Genomic DNA, 19,908 nt, shown 5'->3' with positions numbered 1-19,908 from the left:
CAGAATTCGGTTAATAATTTCCCCTCAAAAGCACTTGCCTATTTTTTGAATGTAACGCAAATCCGCAAAATTCAATTAAAACCCTTGCATTAACAAGCTTTGTATATCCCTTGCTTAAGTTGAATGAAGCAACTCAAGTCTGTTTTTACAGTGTACTGGTAAATTAACGAATATTAATTGAAGCCACTTGAAGATAAGTTATTCTGTAACTTTTATTTGTGAACTTAGTCTGTTATTTTTGTGAACTTGGAAATAGCATCCACATTAAACAGCATGCTAATTAAGTTAGGCTGATCGATCTTTTTGTGAACACATGCAAAAATGGTATCACCGAAAAACTCTCAAGAACTTTTCTTTGATGACACTATTTGAAATTTTCTAAAGATCTAAGTTTAATTGAGGCTTAAACTTGGCACAATTTTGACTTTTTCATACTTCGAGTAAAAGTATGTCTTTTACAAGTTTTGAATAACTAGAAAAAGATCATCTAAACATTTAACTTTTGGCAAAAAAAACTAGCTAATAGGTAATTCAGTCGCCAAACATTATCAAACAACAAAATTGGTACAAGCAAAAACATTTTTCCTGAAAAGATTTAATTTTGAAAAAATAAAGTAGACCGACAGTGTTCCTTTTGCACTGAAGAAAAACATTTTCAATTCCTTTAAATAAGTGTAATTAGTTTGAGGTCGTGAACATGTTGACGTTTTAAAATTTTGACTTTTCTAGGCCATTATGTTAACGAAACAGTTAATTGAAAGATTTTCAGCATAGTTTAATTCTACTGCAAATTTAAACCAGACTATGTGCAACTGCCGCACTTGCTACTTTAGAAATGAGGAACTGCTAGTGTACTCTTCAAACGGAAAGAAGGCTTGAACAACAACAGTCTACTTTTCATGACAGGAAATGAGACCGAACTTGTTTTAATTATAAAAATTTTTCATTTTTTTTGACGAAGGAACTGAAATATGGAATATTCTAGTGGATGCAGAAGAATGGGTTGCAAAAAATTGTTTCTTTCTACAATCAATCAAGTTTCCAAATATTTTTCTCGATTTTACAATGAGCGGTGGTTTAAAAATTGATTGCCCTAGCAAAAGTTGTGTCTGCTTTTTGTAGACCGATATTACAAAAATTCACGTTTATATAGTACATCAGAATTTTTCAAAACCGAGTTGTTCTACCTAATTCTCTTGAAATTTTTTAAAACTTCACTAAAAAACGTACGTCGAAAAATAAAGATTTATATGGAAGTACGCGATTTCTTGCAAAAAATTTTGGGAATAAAATGGATAATTAAATTCAGAATTATATCCATAGTAATTTAGTACCAGACAAATAGTGAGCATAGGACAAAATAATAATCTTTTTTTTGGTAATTTTTCTCTTGCAGCATGTTTTTTAACAAGATGCCTTCTTGTTTTCCATAGTCTGTCTGCAAGCAATTTTTAGTTATTGCTTAAAATTGACACACTCCTCTGAGTGCTATTAAAGTTAACATAACAGGAATAACTCTTTTTTATAAAATTTTCAATAGTTCTTTTCACGAAAAAGCCGATTTTTCTCACTAAGTTGAAGAACGTTAATGTCAAAATTAGAGACGAAGCGTCGGCTGCTTGATTTTGAAGGTAAGACAATCTATGCTTTCCGACGAATTGACAAAAAGACCTAATTTTTATTTTCTTGTAAAACTTACTAGAGAAATGCTTTATCAATTTCCAGAAAGCCAGAATTCACTCTTACGAATCTTAAACCTTTTTTGACCTTAACCCAATATCGGTCCATAATCTGCCTCAAAGTGGTTCTCGTCTTTTCAAAAAGGTGTAGTTCAATTTTTTGAATTCATTTGATGTCATCACAAAAACAAAGCCAGCAGATTGCCGGAAAATAGCCGCCGTTTACGCGCTCGACGCACATCGAGATTGAAACAGAAAAAGAAAAAAGAAGAGACAAATTGACTGAATGTTTTCTGTTTTTATTCTAAATGTCAAAAAATGTTCTAATTCGGCGAGCAGTTTTAGTTAGATTCTAAAACTATATTTAATTCAGCTTTTAAAATGAAAGCTCATCAGCTTAATACCGATATCAGCTAGCAAACACTCTAATGAACTTCGATATCCTAATTCTCAATGCCGTAATGACCGGGCTTATCGCTTTATCCGGTCTCTAAAGTTTTTTTTTGACTCAGACCGTTTTCATTATATTGCGTAATTCAATACGTTACGCCAAGTCCTGACGTACAATTCAGAAAATTTTCATTGATTAAACAAAAAAACTAGACCTAGAACGGTCTATGAGTGAATTGGAAAAACCATTTCCAAAAATCAGAATAAAATCTAAAAAAACAGAAAATCATTGTCAAAATGCCACATGTGAACAAAAAACCACCCGCGAGAAAGAGAAATTTGGTCCAAGCAAAAAAAACTAGACTTAGAAGGAACTATGAATGGATTGAGAAAACCAGTTAGAAAAAAATCTAATCCAAAAAATCGAAAACAGAAAATCGAAGTGAAATTGCCGCATGTGAACAAAAACCACTAGAAAGCGAATTTTTGTTCAAACACCGTTTTCTCACTCTACTTTAAAATTAGAGCGAAAACTTTTCTCACTCTACTTTAAAATTAGAGCAAAAAACCACTCGATTCTTTGCTCCACATGTTCCGGCGTGACCAAAATCACTACTCCAATTTGGCTTCAAAAATCATGAAAATGTGTGAACTGATCTTAATAAAAGGGATCTTAGAATTGTAAAAAATGAGAGCGCCTAAATAATAGCCGTTTGAGAGGCTGGCGGCGGCTATTAATTATGTGACTTAATGTGTCAATTCCGTTGTGGTCGTTAAGGTCAAATGCTCTCGGTGCATATGTCTTCCAGCTCAATATTAAAAGTCAAAATATTAAAAGTCAAAACTATTGAATTTTTGCGCCGTAAAAGTTTTCTATTACAACATGCACATTACTACTAGCAAATCAGTTGAAAAACTAGATAAAGTTGTTCAAAACAATTTTAGAAGTGATGTTGTGCAATATTTTCCGTGCGGAATTTATTAGGCAAGTTACGGAATTCAAACTTGTCTGATTAACTGAGCTCCTATTAGCTCGGAATAATTTGTTATCACGGTAGACTTCTTTACGAAGTTGAGAGGACGAATTTATCTTTATTTCTCTTCAACAGCATTTGGTCTGTGCCCTCGTTTTGGTCAAAAACTAAAAGGCGTAAATCGATTTTATTCGCATTTATCATACGGAGAACTGACATCTTAATAATTCATAATCTTCATTTACATAACGTCCACTAATTGTACCTTTTTTAAGCGAATTTAATGATTTCCAGCAACAACAATTTGTACATTTTTCACGTTTTTTACTTCAACTATCCAACATCGGAGCAATTCAGAAATCTACCTTGAGTCAATAATTGCTCGGCAACACGAAATTAAACGCCAAATTAGCACGACAAAAAATGTATCTTAAACCATAGCAGTGACAACTATCCAATTAACTGCTGCAAATTATAAACAGGTTATAAATCAACAGATAGATACAACATTAAAGATACCGAAGAGAGCAGTACAGTTAAGGTACTTAGTATCATTATAAATTAATAAAGCATCAATATCATCATCAATTTAAACTTCAATTTTATCCAGTACATTTTTGAGCGTGCATATAAAAGACCTACTGAGCGTCGACAACAACAATAAATAAAGTTTTTTTCTCCAAGTAAACTCAATTTAAGTTTCTCAAGTTTCTACAGCTAGAATACTAGACGTAAAATTTCCATTTAAAAATTTTCAATACAGTTTTATATAGCCACAATTTGCGTGTTAAAACCATTTGGAGATGTCATTCCTCGTTCTACATTTCAGGGAGGGACGAGAAATCTCCACATCTGAAATAAACAGCCTGACGTTAGTAAATGCCAAAACATTGCGGATATATTCCGTTAAATCCCGACCTTCGGTACGTTATGCCCCCTCGAGATATTCTCAACTCTCAATCATACTGGGTACTTCAGAGCCCATATACTTAGTGGGCATATAAATTTTACGCCGTCAAGGCGCACTGCAAATTTCTTACATTACTAACGGGCTATATAAACATAGCCGGCAGATTGCCGGAATAGCTGCGAAAGAATAGATCTGGGTGCCATATAATAGAGATAGAAACAGATACAGATCTAAATTGAAAAAAATCGACGCCGCTCAAAAAACTAGGTAAAAACATTCAGCGATAAATTAATAAAGCTTGTTAAAATTCATTCCGCAGTAGCCTCTTATTAGGGACCTTTACTACACAAATGAGTTCCTTTGACCTTAAAAAAATTCAAATTAAACTTGAGTTTTAAAGTGCTGATGACGTCACGCGCGCAAATGCCGTTAGAGAGAGAAGTCATTCAGAAAATTTGACTTTTTCAGCTTTGCTGTGTGAACAAATGTAAAACGAAAAAAAGGCGTCAGACGACGAAACAAAAAACATATCAGGACAAGTCCTGACGTACAAATCAAAGAAATTTTATTGACTGAACAGAAAAACTACACCTAGAATGGACTATGAGTGAATTGAGAAAACCATTTTTAAAAAAAATCAGATAAAAATAAGAAAAAACAGAAAATCAATGTCAAAATGCCGCATGTGAACAAAAAAAAAACACTAGCGAGAAATGAAAAATTAATTCAAACAAAAAAACTAGGTCTAGAATGAGCTGTGAATGGATTGGCAAAACCACTTAGAAAAAATGCGATCCAAAAAATCGAAAAAACAGTAAAAATCAGAGTGAAATTGCCGCATGTGAACAAAAAACCACTACCGAGAAACCGAATTTTTGTTCAAACACCGTTTTCTAACTCTACTTTAAAATTAGAAAGAAAAAAATTCACGCCGCAAAACCACTCAATTTTCCGCTCCATTTCCTGTTTCGGCGTGACCAAAATCACTACTCCAATTTGACTTCGAAAATCATGAAAATGTGTGAACAGATCTTAAAAAAAAAGACAGCGCCCCAATACAATTCAAATTCTTTGAATTGTAAAAAACCAAGAGCACTGCAATATAGCTTCGCTCAGCTTACAGCTTCGCAGCTATAACAGCACAATTGGGATCTTTTCCGTTTGTGCTCCCCAGCATAGCGGGAGCATATCATTTGCGACCATCCAGACGCTCGTGCCATATTTTTACACAATATTGTACTATGTAAGGGCACGTGATCTGTAACTTGTAGGTGCATAACGTACTGGGGGGACACAAACGTAAAAAATAAGATCCTATTGAAGTACTCTTTATTTAACTTCGATAAGAATGAGACATTCGTAATGAAAATTTATTATGAGTGCGAGGTGTCATGAGTGACCAAATATCCTATCGTTAGAATAAATAAAACCTAGTTCAAACGATATCATTTTTTTTCACAAATCAGTTGAAAATGTACATGGATGAAAAGGCTGCTTAAAAAACGCCAGGACCTTTTCCGTTTGTGTCCACCTGTTCATTATTTCAACACCCGTCACACAATTTTTGTTACAAAATGTTTACAAGGTAATGCTACGTTCTCTGTAACTAGGATCACATAACGTACTGGAGTGGTAAACAGATTTTAAAAAGATAAAATATTTAAACAGAAAGTAATGTTGTAAAATATCCGGCAGATTTTCAGAAACAACCATTGACTCCCATGGCCGCCATTGGGATTGAAACAAAATGACAAAAAACCTATTTTGATTGGATTTTGTAGTTAGATACACAACTTTTTCCTAAAGAGAGGATACAAGAATTAGTATCATTATCGATAATTATTAGACCAGGTAAGTACGACTGAACACAACCAAACAATTTTGGCAGAATGGCTCTCTAATGACTACTGGGAGCTCTAATCTATTGCAGCCAGTTTCACTTCAAGGGGAGTATCCTGGAGGGGGGGGGGGGGGGGGGGGGGGGGGAGATTTTACTAAGGGGCTTAAAATTCATAAGACTTAAAACTCGAGAGATTACTATATCCCACTATTAACAATTAAAGTGAAATAATGACAACAATTTCGGAGCACTTTTTAGAAGCAAACTGCCGCAGATTGAGTTTCGCTACCTAAAATTATGAGAGAGAGAGAGAAAATTATCTTACACAAAACGCAAGAAGTTAAGGGCGTAAAATTCACTTCATTAAAAAAACGTACGTTTCAAATAACTGCTTCAAAACTTTAGAGAAAATAATTAGAACAAAGTTCAAACATTGCGCATCAAAAGTTGTGTGTCTTCTAAAACAGATCCGACGACAATTCCGAAAGCCAATTCAAAAAAGTACACAGACAGCGGGACAATACCTCGACATAGACCACTTAGTTAAAAAAGACTAAAATAGCCGGTAAATCGCCAGAACCATAGCCGTCATTGACAGTCTTGACGCATTTCGGGATTGAAACAGAAATAAAAAAGAAGAGCCAGGAAATGACACGTTCAAAATTCATCGCCAGCAGATTGTCAGAATAGTTGCAAAATACACGTGCGGGCCGTAGAAGACAGAAATGAGCTGAAGTTATCGACACTGCTTAAAAGTGTGTCAAAACTTTCTGCGATAAATTTACACGTTTTATCAGGTACCCTAATTACACACATGACTCTCACCTTAAACTAATTCAAATTACAGTTAAGTTGTAAAGTGCAGACGTCAGTTTCTTGATTGAGGTCAGTCACATATGAACAAAATCTAATCACATAATTGACGCAGACTTCGCTAGATAGTGAGAAACAACGCCTCGCGCTCAAATGCCGATACTGAGACGAAGTCAATAGGAACCTTCGACTTTTTTTAGCTTTGATTTTTGAACGAAGGTAAAACGAAAAAGAGCGCATAACGACGAAAAACAAAAAACAAGACATAGCTGGCAGATTGCCAGAAAATAGCCGCAACTGCTTCGTAGATCTGCAGTCTCAAAAAATAGTTTAAAAAACAGACCAAAAAACCTCTAAGTTGTGAGATGTTATATTTTGATTAAGTATCTGTTCAGTTTATTGACGCTTCTGTTATCTGCTCTCAAATAACCTTCATTTAGAGTGGCACACACTCACTTGATCTTATCTCCTTGAATTAAAGTAAACAAAAGTCAATTTCAAAGTGAGGAAGTCATTTTTGAGAGTGAGGTAAGTCAAGTGTGACCAAAAATTTAATCACACGCATGAACAAAAAAACTCGCTCCACTAAGAGTGAAAAATGACGTCACGCACGCAATTCAGTTGAAATTGCATGAACGTATGAACAAAAAGCAGATTGTGACGTCATATGGTCGTAACAAAAATCATGACGACGAAATAAAAAAACATAGCCGGAAGAATTCCGGAAGCGACTCGAAGCGTCAAAACTTCACTAACAAAACCGTAATTGCAGCGGAAGCCACTACATTTTGTACAAACCATTAACTGATTACCTCTCCAGGTCTGCTCTAAAAATTGGCGAAACTTAAACCACTGTCACCAAGAGAAACAAAATGCAGCAAAATTTTATATTATTGAAAACCTTTGGTTACGTTAAAAAATCCGAAAATTAAGATGATCACAAAACTGATAGGCTGAAAAAGCTGACAAGATTATCAACTGCCCTCAAACAATTCATGATTCTGAAAAAGATCGCGAAAGCAAACGGCAGATAATAATCTTAGAAACTAAGTTAAATATTTTCACAAAAGAAAGCTCAAATTTAAGAATCAAAAAACACCTATAATTACACTTCTAATCACTGCAATTAAGACGAAAAAACACGTGTTACTTGTTGTACATATGCTAGACAATATGATTACATAGTAATTCAAAAATTAAATTGATCATAGAAAAGACATCAGCAGCAGAAGAATATTCAAAAAATCGTTTAAATTAATACCATGGCCGAAGAAATATGCAGTAAATAGTCATAAGTGCACATTTGGAAAAGGCTTGCTAGCAAACTATCAGTACTGCCTGATGTTGAATGAAATCAATTGCAAACCAAAGAAATGACGAAAAACTAAGAAAAAGCTGAAATCAATCATTTCAATTTTAACAACTAAAAAAATCAATATACTGGAAAAGAATTAAGTGCCAGGACAAAGCAAGAATGATACTAACTATAATGTGAAGAATATGGGCACAATATAAGGAACACCGTAACAAAAAGACATTCTTGATTTTTGAAAGTTAAAAATCAATTTAGAAAATTCAAGAAAAACGGATACATTTTTTTTGTTCAGCATTCAAGACATAGAAAAGATAACTAGTCATCCGATGCAAAGGTCTTTCCTCCTGATGAGAACAAAAAAATAGGAAAAATTCAGAAATACGAAACATTGAAACATTTTCCAAAAAAATTGTCAAAAACTTTTAAGACTGCATTTATGAAGAAGTTTCAACTGTTTTTCAAAAACTTAACGCCGAAAAATGATAGAATTTTTATTGAAACGAAATTAAAGTCCCTCATGGTGCACAAAGAGACTATTTCTAGCAATTACAACCAAAATACAAACAAAAAACTGACGAAAATCGGAAAAAACTACCAAAATCGGATTAGCATATGTACAATTTTATAAAACAAAATTACATCGTGGAAGAAAGAGGCGATGAGTATATGAATTATCAAAGAGAAGTTGCCATATTAACTGATTTTTTGACAAAAAGACGGTTAAAAGATCCAAAAATGAAGAAATTAATAGAAAAAAGCCAAAAATTAACTAAAAACTCATTAAATATGTACAAATTTTCAACTTGAAACGCATTTTCAGGCTCTGCAAAACACTGTGGCACCAATTTCCGAGGTTGAAAATTCCATATAGTAACCCATGAAAATAATTTCAACACGAAACCAAATTAAAAGCAAAAAATGGGCCACTGAGCCGAAAAAACGGCTAAACGGTTATCTAGATGTGCCACTCCTTCAAAACTACTTTTCAAAGTCAAAAAGTCATTCACTAAACGCAGCGCATGATCAAAAATCTTCTCTCGCTTAGCGAAAATCTGTTCACCAAGACAGCTTTTCTCACTTTCGCTTTTAGGTCAAAATGCCGCGTGAACAAATCTACTTCCTGTAAACATAGCCGGCAGATTGCCGGAATAGCTGCGAAAGAATAGACCTGCGTGCTTTATAATAGAGATAGAAACAGATACAGATACAAATTGAAAAAAGTCGACACCGCTCAAAAAACTATGTAAAAAACATTCAGCGATAAATTAATAAGACTTGTTAAAAATCATTCCGCAGAAACCTCTTATTAGGGAACTTAACTGCACATATGAGTTCCTTTGACCTTAAACAAATTTAAATTAAACTAAGTTTTAAAGTGCAAAAGTCATTTAATTGAGTGCAGTAAGTCATGTATGATCAAAATCTAATAACGCAAATAACCTAAAAATCTTTGCTAAAGCAAGTGAGAAATGACGTCACGCGCGCAAATGCTGTTAATGAGAGGAAGAAGTCATGCACAAAATTTGACTTTTTCAGCTTTGCTGTGTGAACAAATGTAAAACGAAAAAAGAGCGTCAGACGACGAAACAAAAAAAACCAAGAGCACCGCAAAATAGCTACGCTCAGCTGACAGCTTCGCAGCTATAAAAAAAAGACCGAGAGAAAACCAATACTCCTCTTCGAGTCGTAAAAAACCAAGAGAAGGCCAATAATAGCTCCAGCTATCGCTGTGCGGCTATTAAACACCATAATATAGCAACGCTCAGCTTACAGCTATGAAAGAAAATGAACAGAGCCGCCCAATTGGCGAATTATCTACGAAACAGACTTTCGCGATATAGAATATAGCTAGCAACAGATACAGAATTCAATTCAATTGATGCAGTTACCAATCTCAAAGACTAAAAAAATCCAAACCAAAAATTCAAATTCGTTATTTCACTTTAGTCGTTTATTATTAATATTGATCATTATATAGTTGTCCTATATTGACCTTGAAAGGGGGTAGAATGATCTAAAATGAACTAGAAATCATTTAGAGAGTGAGGCCAGTCAGTTATGATAAAAAACTTATACATCGTTCACAAAACTCACGGCCAATTAGTTTTAGTTTAAGAAATGACGTCACGCACATAGAAGTAGTGCGAGAGCAGTGAAATAGTGTCACAAATATATCAACAAAATTGCCGCTTTGAAATTTGCGCGTGCAAATTTGACTTCAAAAATCAAGAAAATGTGTTAACAGATCTTAAAAAAAACAGCGACCTAATTCGATTCAAATTTTTTGAATTGTAAAAACATCCAATAGAGAGACCAATATAAAAAACCCCAACAGAGACCAATAATAGCCTCAGTATGGCTTCGCGACAATCCATAATTCGATTCTCGATGCTCTTGATTAAAAAGATTAAGATTATATTATAATAAAATAGTTGGTCAGGATCAATATTTTGTATTTTGCTATAGATATGCTAGAAATCGCATGTACCTCCGAAAAGTCAAGATCACTAGCTACTACTGTTGCTATCTGAAACAGCGGTTGATGAGACATGACCTCCTTGCTCTGCCGTTGACCTATCTTCCTTTGTCACTGAAGAGGAAGCACCACTATCTCCTGAACCTGCCATCAAAACAAACATGCTGTTTTAAGTGCTATACATTTGTTGACACAATGCCTTTTTAAGGGATTTATTTTTGGAAATAGTAAATTTTGAATTTTTAGATCTTCCATTCCCAAGAATAGATCCCCAAGCAACAACGTCTGTTCCTTGTTGTACATATGCTAGACAACATGATTACATACTAATTCAAAAATTAAATTGATCATAGAAAAGACATAAGCAGCAGAAGAATATTCAAAAAATCGTTTAAATTAATACCATGGCGGAAGAAATATGCAGTAAATAGTCATAAGTGCACATTTGGAAAAGGCTTGCTAGCAAACTATCAGTACTGCCTGATGTTGAATGAAATCAATTGCAAACCAAAGAAATGACGAAAAACTAAGAAAAAGCTGAAATCATTCATTTCAATTTTAACAACTAAAAAAACCAATATACTGGAAACGAATTAAGTGCCAGGACAAAGCAAGAATGATACTAACTATAATGTGAAGAATATGGGCACAAAATAAGGAACACCGTAACAAAAAGACATTCTTGATTTTTGAAAGTTAAAAATCAATTTAGAAAATTCAAGAAAAACGGATACATTTTATTGTTCAGCATTCAAGACATAGAAAAGATAACTAGTCATCCGATCCAAAGGTCTATCCTCCTGATGAGAACAAAAAAATCGGAAAAATCCAGAAATATGAAACATTGAAACATTTTGCAAAAAAATTGTCAAAAACTTTTAAGACTGCATTTATGAAGAAGTTTCAACTGTTTTTCAAAAACTTAACGCCAAAAAATGATAGAATTTTTATTGAAACGAAATTAAAGTCCCTCATGGTGCAAAAAGAGACTATTTCTAGCAATTACAACCAAAATACAAACAAAAAACTGACGAAAATCGGAAAAAACTATCCCAAAATCGGATTAGCATATGTACAATTTTATAAAACAAAATTACATCGAGGTAGAAAGAAGCGTTGAGTATATGAATTATCAAAGAGAAGTTGCCATATTAACTGATTTTTTGACAAAAGACGGTTAAAAGATCAAAAAATGAAGAAATTAGAAAAAAGCCAAAAATTAACTAAAAAATCAAGAAATATGTGCAAATTTTTAACTTGAAACGCATTTTCAGGCTCTGCAAAACACTGTGGCACCAATTTCCGAGGTTGAAAATTCCATATAGTAACCCATGAAAATAATTTCAACACGAAACCAAATTAAAAGCAAAAAAATGGGCCACTTAGCCGAAAAAACGGCTAAAAATGGTTATCTAGATGTGCCACTCCTTCAAAAACTACTTTCCAAAGTCAAAAAGTCATTCACTAAACGCAGCGCATGATCAAAAATCTTCTCTCGCTTAGCGAAAGTCTGTTCACCAAGACAGCTTTTCTCACTTTCGCTTTTAGGTCAAATTGCCGCGTGAACAAATCTACTTCCTGTAAACATAGCCGGCAGATTGCCGGAATAGCTGCGAAAGAATAGACCTGCGTGCTTTATAATAGAGATAGAAACAGATACAGATACAAAATGAAAAAAGTCGACACCGCTCAAAAAACTATGTAAAAAACATTCAGCGATAAATTAATAAGACTTGTTAAAAATCATTCCGCAGAAGCCTCTTATTAGGGAACTTAACTGCACATATGAGTTCCTTTGACCTTAAACAAATTTAAATTAAACTTAAGTTTTAAAGTGCAAAAGTCATTTTATTGAGTGAGGTAAGTCATGTATGATCAAAATCTAATCACGCAAATGACCTAAAAACCTTTGCTAAAGCGAGTGAAAAATGACGTCACGCGCGCAAATGCTGTTAATGAGAGGAAGAAGTCATTCAGAAAATTTGACTTTTTCAGCTTTGCTGTGTGAACAAATGTAAAACGAAAAAAGAGCGTCAGACGACGAAACAAAAAAAACCAAGAGCACCGCAATATAGCTACGCTCAGCTTACAGCTTCGCAGCTATAAAAAAAAGACCGAGAGAAAACCAATACTCCTCTTCGAGTCGTAAAAAACCAAGAGAAGGCCAATAATAGCCCAAGCTATCGCTGTGCGGCTATTAAACACCATAATACAGCAACGCTCAGCTTACAGCTATGAAAGAAAATGAACAGAGCCGCCCAATTGGCGAATTATCTACGAAACAGACTTTCGCGATAGAATATAGCTAGCAACAGATACAGAATTCAATTCAATTGATGCAGTTACCAATCTCAAAGACTAAAAAAATCCAAACCAAAAATTCAAATTCGTTATTTCACTTTAGTCGTTTATTATTAATATTGATCATTATATAGTTGTCCTATATTGACCTTGAAAGGGGGTAGAATGATCTAAAATGAACTAGAAATCATTTAGAGAGTGAGGCCAGTCAGTTATGATAAAAAACTTATACATCGTTCACAAAACTCACGGCCAATTAGTTTTAGTTTAAGAAATGACGTCACGCACATAGAAGTAGTGCGAGAGCAGTGAAATAGTGTCACAAATATATCAACAAAATTGCCGCTTTGAAATTTGCGCGTGCAAATTTGATTTCAAAAATCAGGAAAATGTGTTAACAGATCTTAAAAAAAACAGCGACCTAATTCGATTCAAATTTTTTGAATTGTAAAAAAATCCAATAGAGAGACCAATATAAAAAAACCCAACAGAGACCAATAATAGCCTCAGTATGGCTTCGCGACAATCCATAATTCGATTCTCGATGCTCTTGATTAAAAAGATTAAGATTATATTATTTAACATAGCCGGCAGATTGCCAGAATAGCTGCGAAAGAATAGACCTTCGTGCCATATAATAGAGAGAGAAACAGATACAGATCTAAATTGAAAAAAAAATCGACGCCGCTCAAAAAACTAGGTAAAAAAACATTCAGCGATAAATTAATAAAGTTTGTTAAAATTCAGTCCGCAGAAGCCTCTCATTAGGGCCCGTTATTACACATATGAGTTCCGTTGACCTTAAACAAATTCAAATTAAACTTAAGTTTTAAAGTGTAAAAGTCATTTTATTGAGTGAGGTAAGTCACTTGTGATCAAAATCTAATCACACAAAAAACTTTTGCTAAAGAGAGTGAGAAATGACGTCACGCGCGCAAATGCCGCTATTGAGAGGAAGAAGTCATTCAGAAAATTTGACTTTTTCAGCTTTGCTGTGTGAACAAATGTAAAACGAAAAAAGAGCGTCAGACGACGAAACAAAAAAACATAGCAGGACAAGTCCTGACGTACAATTCAAAGAATTTTCATTGACTTAACAAACAACTAGACCTAGAACGGACAATGAGTGAATTGGTAAAAACCATTTCTAAAAAATCAGATGAAAAAAAAACAAAAAAAACACAAAATCAATTTCAAAATGCTGCTAGGGAGAACAAAAAACCACTAGTGAGATATGTAATTTTGATTCTAACAAAAAACTAGGTCCAGAATGGGCTGTGAATGGATTGGGAAAACTAGTTAGAAAAAAATCGGATCCAAAAAATCGAAAAAACAGTAAAAATCGGAGTGAAATTGCCGCATGTGAACAAAAAACCACTACCGAGAAACCGAATTTTTGTTCAAACACCGTTTTCTCACTCTACTTTAAAATTTGAGCGAAAAAAATTAAATTCACGCCGCAAAACCACTCGCTTTTTCGCTCCATTTCCTGTTTCGGCGTGACCAAAATCACCACTCCAATTTGACTTCAAAAATCAGGAAAATGTGTGAACAGATCTTAAAAAAAAAGACAGCGCCCCAATACAATTCAAATTCTTTGAATTGTAAAAAACCAAGAGCACCGCAATATAGCTACGCTCAGCTTACAGCTTCGCAGCTATAAAACAATAGTTGGTCAGGATCAATATTTTGTATTTTGCTATAGATATGCTAGAAATCGCATGTACCTCCGAAAAGTCAAGATCACTAGCTACTACTGTTGCTATCTGAAACAGCGGTTGATGAGACATGACCTCCTTGCTCTGCTGTTGACCTCTCTTCCTTTGTCACTGAAGAGGAAGCACCACTATCTCCTGAACCTGCCATCAAAACAAACACAGGCTGTTTTATGTGCCATAAATTTTTTGACACAATGCCTTTTTAAAGGATTTATTTTTGGAAATAGTAAATTTTGAAAGTTTAGATCTTCCATTCACAAGAATAGATCCCCAAGCAACAACGTCTGTTTTAATTGTCACCAACTGGTCTTAGGCTATCGAACTTGTCCATCTCTTATAACCCGTTCTTACGTTCTTTCTTGTTCCTCAAGGCTTCATTTCTTTAGCAAAGTATACGTTGAACGAATAGAGCTTTTTGTCGAGCTATGTCAAGCTTATTTTATGCACAATTTACATTAGGTTATTCTCTCTCAATCTTCTGACATTAATCAAACCCAAAAATAGGCAAAAAAATTTTAGTAGGCAAACGCTCAAAAGTAAAACATAGCCGGCAGATTGCCGGAATAGCTGCGAAATTGACTTGCGTGCCGTAAAATATAGATGGAAAAAGATACAGAAGTGAGTTGATAATAGTTATCGCCGCCGCCTATAAAACGTACAAGTTTATTTCAAAGGAGGTTGTTTTTGGGTGCAAAAAACTTTTCCCTGTCGCGTCTCGAACCGGCGATCTCCGGATTAACAGCCAGTCGCCTTAACCACTCGGCTGTCGGACCATACAATCTGTTTTCTTACAATCAAATTTGTTTTAGGAACAGATTCTGTTTCTGAATAACCGCAATTTAGGTCACGCAGAAAGTGTGAAATCAAGCGCGAAAAAGCCATTTAAGCAGTGACGAGACAGAATGTTCTAGAACAAATGTAAAACGAAAATGAAGCGTCAGACGACGAAACAAAAAAAAAACATAGCAGGACAAGTCCTGACGTACAATTCAAAGAATTTTCATTGACTTAACAAACAACTAGACCTAGAACGGACAATGAGTGAATTGGGAAAATCATTTCTAAAAAAATCAGATGAAAAACCAAAAAAAAAAAACAGAAAACCAATGACAAAATGCTGCTATGGAGAACAAAAACCACTAGTGAGATATGTAATTTTGATTCTAACAAAAAACTAGGTCCAGAATGAGCTGTGAATGGATTGGGAAAACTATTTAGAAAAAAATCCGATCCAAAAAATCGAAAAAACAGTAAAATCAGAGTGAAATTGCCGCATGTGAACAAAAAACCACTACCGAGAAACCGATTTTTTGTTCAAACACCGTTTTCTCACTCTACTTTAAAATTAGAGCAAAAAAATTCACGCCGCAAAACCACTCGCTTTTTCGCTCCATTTCCTGTTTCGGCGTGACCAAAATCACCACTCCAATTTGACTTCAAAAATCATGAAAATGTGTGAACAGATCTTAAAAAAAAAACATAGCCGGAAGAATTCCGGAAACGACTCGAAGGAGAAATCTTACTATTCTCACTAATCAGATGCATCACCAGCAGATTACCAATCGACAGACATTGTAACAAATTCACAAAGAAAAGACTGGAGAAGTGGAAACTTGACAAAGAACAAAAGCAAAAAATAATATTCTCTAAAAATCCAAACAAAATTCTCTACAAAAAGATAACATGCAGCTTCCCATCGATAACTCATAGAAATCAATTAGTTATATATTTTGCTAGATCAATCGCCCACCTAGTACTTGCAGAGAAACGCTAAACAACAAACTAAAAAAAGACTAAGAAAAACTCTTTAACGAGAGTTTTGTATAATTTGTTCAAATGAAAACTGACCTGCTAAGCCTTCAAGTGCAAATTCATAGAATCAACTCCTACAAAAAAGCTCCTTATTGAGAAAAAGTAACCAACAAAAAAAACATTTAATTGGAAGGGATAGGCAAAAAACTTAGAAAAAAAACAAAAAGTGGCCAAAATTCGCTCTGATTTACTCGATTTTCTTTAACAAAAACAACTCAAAACTAATATCAATCAAAATGAGAGACATCCAAAAGAGCTACAACAACTGAATTCCACTAGAAAACTCCCCAAATAATATCAAAGGTTGAGGAAGAATAGAAACGACATTTAAAACCAAATTGAACAAAAAAACGAGAAAACGTAAATTGTTTTTTAAATTTTACAAGACAAAATAAAACCAAATAAAGTTACTTTGAGCAGATAGAGCAATGAAATAATCGCGAAATAGTGGGCAAGTCATAACAAGCTAAAAAAATTGTCTACGATCGGAAAAAAAAACGAAAAAAAAAACAAAAAATTAAAAAAAGTTGTTTAAAAATTCTCTATTTTTCTGTCATTTTTCTTCAGAAAAAATGTTTTATACCAACAAAATTGTAATCAATTTATATCTCTGATATTTTTTGAGATATGAGCTTCTATGCAAATTGCACTTAAAGCAGTAAAACAAAACAAAAGGCCAAAATACATTAAATTTCGTCGAAAAATCAGCAAAACTGATCAAAAACCTCCAAATTTGCATAAAACTCAAATTAACTACTTGAAACCTCCAATTCCTATCAGAACGAGCTCAAATTCAATACAATATCATAATCAGACCTCATAAACAAGAAAAATTGCAAAAAAAACTGCTTTTAAAAGCCGCACGTGAACAAAAAAAATTCGCTCGCTCAGAGAAAATTTTTTCACACATCAATTTCTCGCTCTCTCAAAAACAGCGGTATGAACAAAAAACCACTCTATTTTCGCTCCGCTCTTCACTTTTGTTCAGCAACCAAATTACTCCAATTTTTTTCACGCGTTTCATTTCCCGCTTAAAAATTCACTCCAATAAAATTGATTAAAAAAAAAAGGACTTCTCCAATACTCCTCTTCGAGTCGTAAAAAGACAGCGCCCCAATACAATTCAAATTCTTTGAATTGTAAAAAACCAAGAGCACCGCAATATAGCTACGCTCAGCTTACAGCTTCGCAGCTATAATAACAGTCAAAATTTCGTACCATCAGAAGATGCACTTAAAGACTCATTTCCTTGGGACACTACTGATGAGGGGGTGTCATCAACATTAGCAGTGGGGGAGGGCGCGGGTGCTTCCCCCACAGTCTCCGAACAGTGTTCAGCCGAGAAAGATTCCGATGTCTGATGACTCATCGTGTCTCCTCCTCTTACTTCGTCTCCCATTCCACTTCCGTTTCTGTTAATCCCATTCGCGTCATGTGAGGACTGATCCCCTAGGTTTGAAGCACTGTCAATCATCGCTCGCTCTACTGAAGCAAACGCGCCAATACAAGAACACAAGCTTCGTGTAATTTAGCACACAGCTTACGATAGCTTAGAAGTTTGATCCCAATAATTCGGAATAAAATAAACATAGCCGGCAGATTGCCGGAATAGCTGCGAAAGAATAGACCCGCGTGCCGTATAATAGAGAGAAACAGAGACCGGTCTAAATTGAAAAAAAAATCGACGCAGCTCAAAAAGCTAGGTAAACATGCCCGGCAAATTGCCCGAAAATAGCCGCCGTTGATTCAATTAAGCATGATTGGGATTGAAAGAATAGAGGATATCGAAAAAAAGATTTTTGTACAAAAACATTTAAGTCCGATTTATTTTGATGGCATTTCGTAGTTGAAGATACTTGTTTCTTAGAGAGAGGCTATAGGGGCTACTATCAACACCAATAAGCATTAGAGAGAGGTAACTAAAACTTATAGGAACGACGTTCAAATAGCAGGCATCTAAAAATGGGCTTTATGGGTTCATCCCGTTTCTAATACTGACTTCAATTTTTTATACTGACTCTGTTCATTTTGAATTGCTTTGCTTAGCAACTGATGTTCAATTTCACTTTTAGCAGAATGAGAGAAGAGAGAAACTAGCCTAGAGAAGTCAAAAAGATTTCACGCAAAATGGTGAAAAAGCGGCAAAATGGTAAAGCGAAAAATTTCGACGAAGTGAAAAAAAATAGGAGCGCTATAATAGCCGGCTGAGAAGTTGAGGGCGGCTATTAAAAAAACATACCCGGCAGATTCCCGGAAAATAGCCGCCGTTGATTCCAATAAGCATGATTGGGATTGAACGAATAGAATATATTGAAAAAAAGATTTTTGTACAAAAATATTTTTTATGTCCGATTTATTTTGATGGCATTTCGTAGTTGAACATACTTCTGTTTCTTAGAGAGAGGCTACAGGGGCTACTATCAACACCAATAAGCATTAGAGGTGGTAACTAAGACTTATAGGAACGACGTTCGAATAGCGGGCATCTAAAATTGGGCTTTATGGGATTATCCTGTTTCTATTTCTGACTTCAATTTTCATACTGACTCTGTTCATTTTGAATTGCTTTGCTTAGCAACTGATGTTCAAATTCACTTTTAGCAGAATGAGAGAAGAGAGAAACTAGCCTAGAGAAGTCAAAAAGATTTCACGCAAAATGTCGAAAAAGCGGCAAAATGGTAAAGCGAAAAAAAGTTTGACGAAGTAAAAAAAAAATACGAGCGCAATAATAGCCGGCTGATAAGATGAGGGCGGCTATTAAACATTTTAAACATTCAGCGATAAATTCAACATAAACCGACATATGCCGGAAGAATTGCTCCTGAACGACAGGCGAGGCAATTTAATTCCAGGTCGTTAGTATAGATCAATTTTTTCTTTACGGGTGCAAAAAATCTCGACCCCACCGGGATTCGAACCACTGACCTCCCGATCCATGCCCACCCGCACTAACCATTGCGCTACGAGTCACTCAATCTTCATATGCTGCAACCTATTTTATATTAGCAACAAGCTTTACTTCGGAGCACTAGAGATCACTCAACAATGAACGAAAACGTGAAAAAGCCACTTGAGAAGTCAAAGAATGTTCTAGAAGAAAAGCGCAAAATTAACAAGTGAAAAAATTGCAAAACAAAAGACACACGTATACAATAATTGCTATGAACTGCGTTCAAGAGCAATTGATAAAGCTTGTTAAAATTCATCCCACAGAAGCCTCTTATTAGGGACTTTTACTGCACATATGAGTTCCTTTGATCTTAAACAAATTCAAATTAAACTTGAGTTTTAAAGTGCAAAAGTCATTTTATTGAGTGAGGCAAGTCACTTGAGATGAAAATCTAATCACGCGAAATTAGTTTTGCTAAAGAGATTGAGAAATGACGTCACGCGCGCAAATGCCGAGAGGAAGAAGTCATTCAGAAGATTTGACTTTTTCAGCTTTGCTGTGTGAACAAATGTAAAACGAAAAAGAGCGTCAGACGACGAAACAAAAACATAGCCGGTAGAATACCGGAAACGACTCGAATCGTCGTGCATTATAATCTCTAACTTAACCTTACCGAAATCAGAACATCAAAATAGACAAGAGAAAAACAACAAAAAGTAGCCCAACAAACCACATTAAAGTGTTTTAAAAATGCCCGTCAATTTTTTAGGTGCGGGGGATAGGTGAGGTG

General features: G+C 34.7%; 1 protein-coding gene across 3 annotated transcripts in view; it reads right to left on the bottom strand.

Annotated features, from left to right (window-relative positions):
- Positions 1-3,211: 3,211 nt before the first annotated feature.
- LOC142353028 (uncharacterized) overlaps positions 3,212-19,908 on the bottom strand; it is a 17,138-nt gene continuing 441 nt past the window's right edge. Inside the window, exons 2-4 of one of the 3 annotated variants that reach the window (XM_075405218.1) lie at positions 17,447-17,713; positions 10,410-10,541; positions 3,212-3,895 (exon numbers count right to left, since the gene is read on the bottom strand). In XM_075405218.1, coding sequence (XP_075261333.1) covers positions 10,429-10,541; positions 17,447-17,713 — 380 coding nt within the window. In that variant the 3' untranslated portion in view covers positions 3,212-3,895; positions 10,410-10,428. Of the gene's footprint in view, positions 3,896-10,409; positions 10,542-14,425; positions 14,558-17,446; positions 17,714-19,908 lie in introns of those variants that run through there. The other 2 variants (XM_075405220.1, XM_075405219.1) reach the window with 2 other exon arrangements.

This window comes from Convolutriloba macropyga, chromosome 14 (assembly GCF_964194025.1).
Source record: "Convolutriloba macropyga chromosome 14, txConMacr16.3, whole genome shotgun sequence".
Lineage (NCBI taxonomy): Eukaryota > Metazoa > Xenacoelomorpha > Acoela > Convolutidae > Convolutriloba > Convolutriloba macropyga.
The sequence above is the reverse complement of the archived record's forward strand: the minus strand, read 5'-3'. Positions and strand labels throughout refer to the sequence as shown.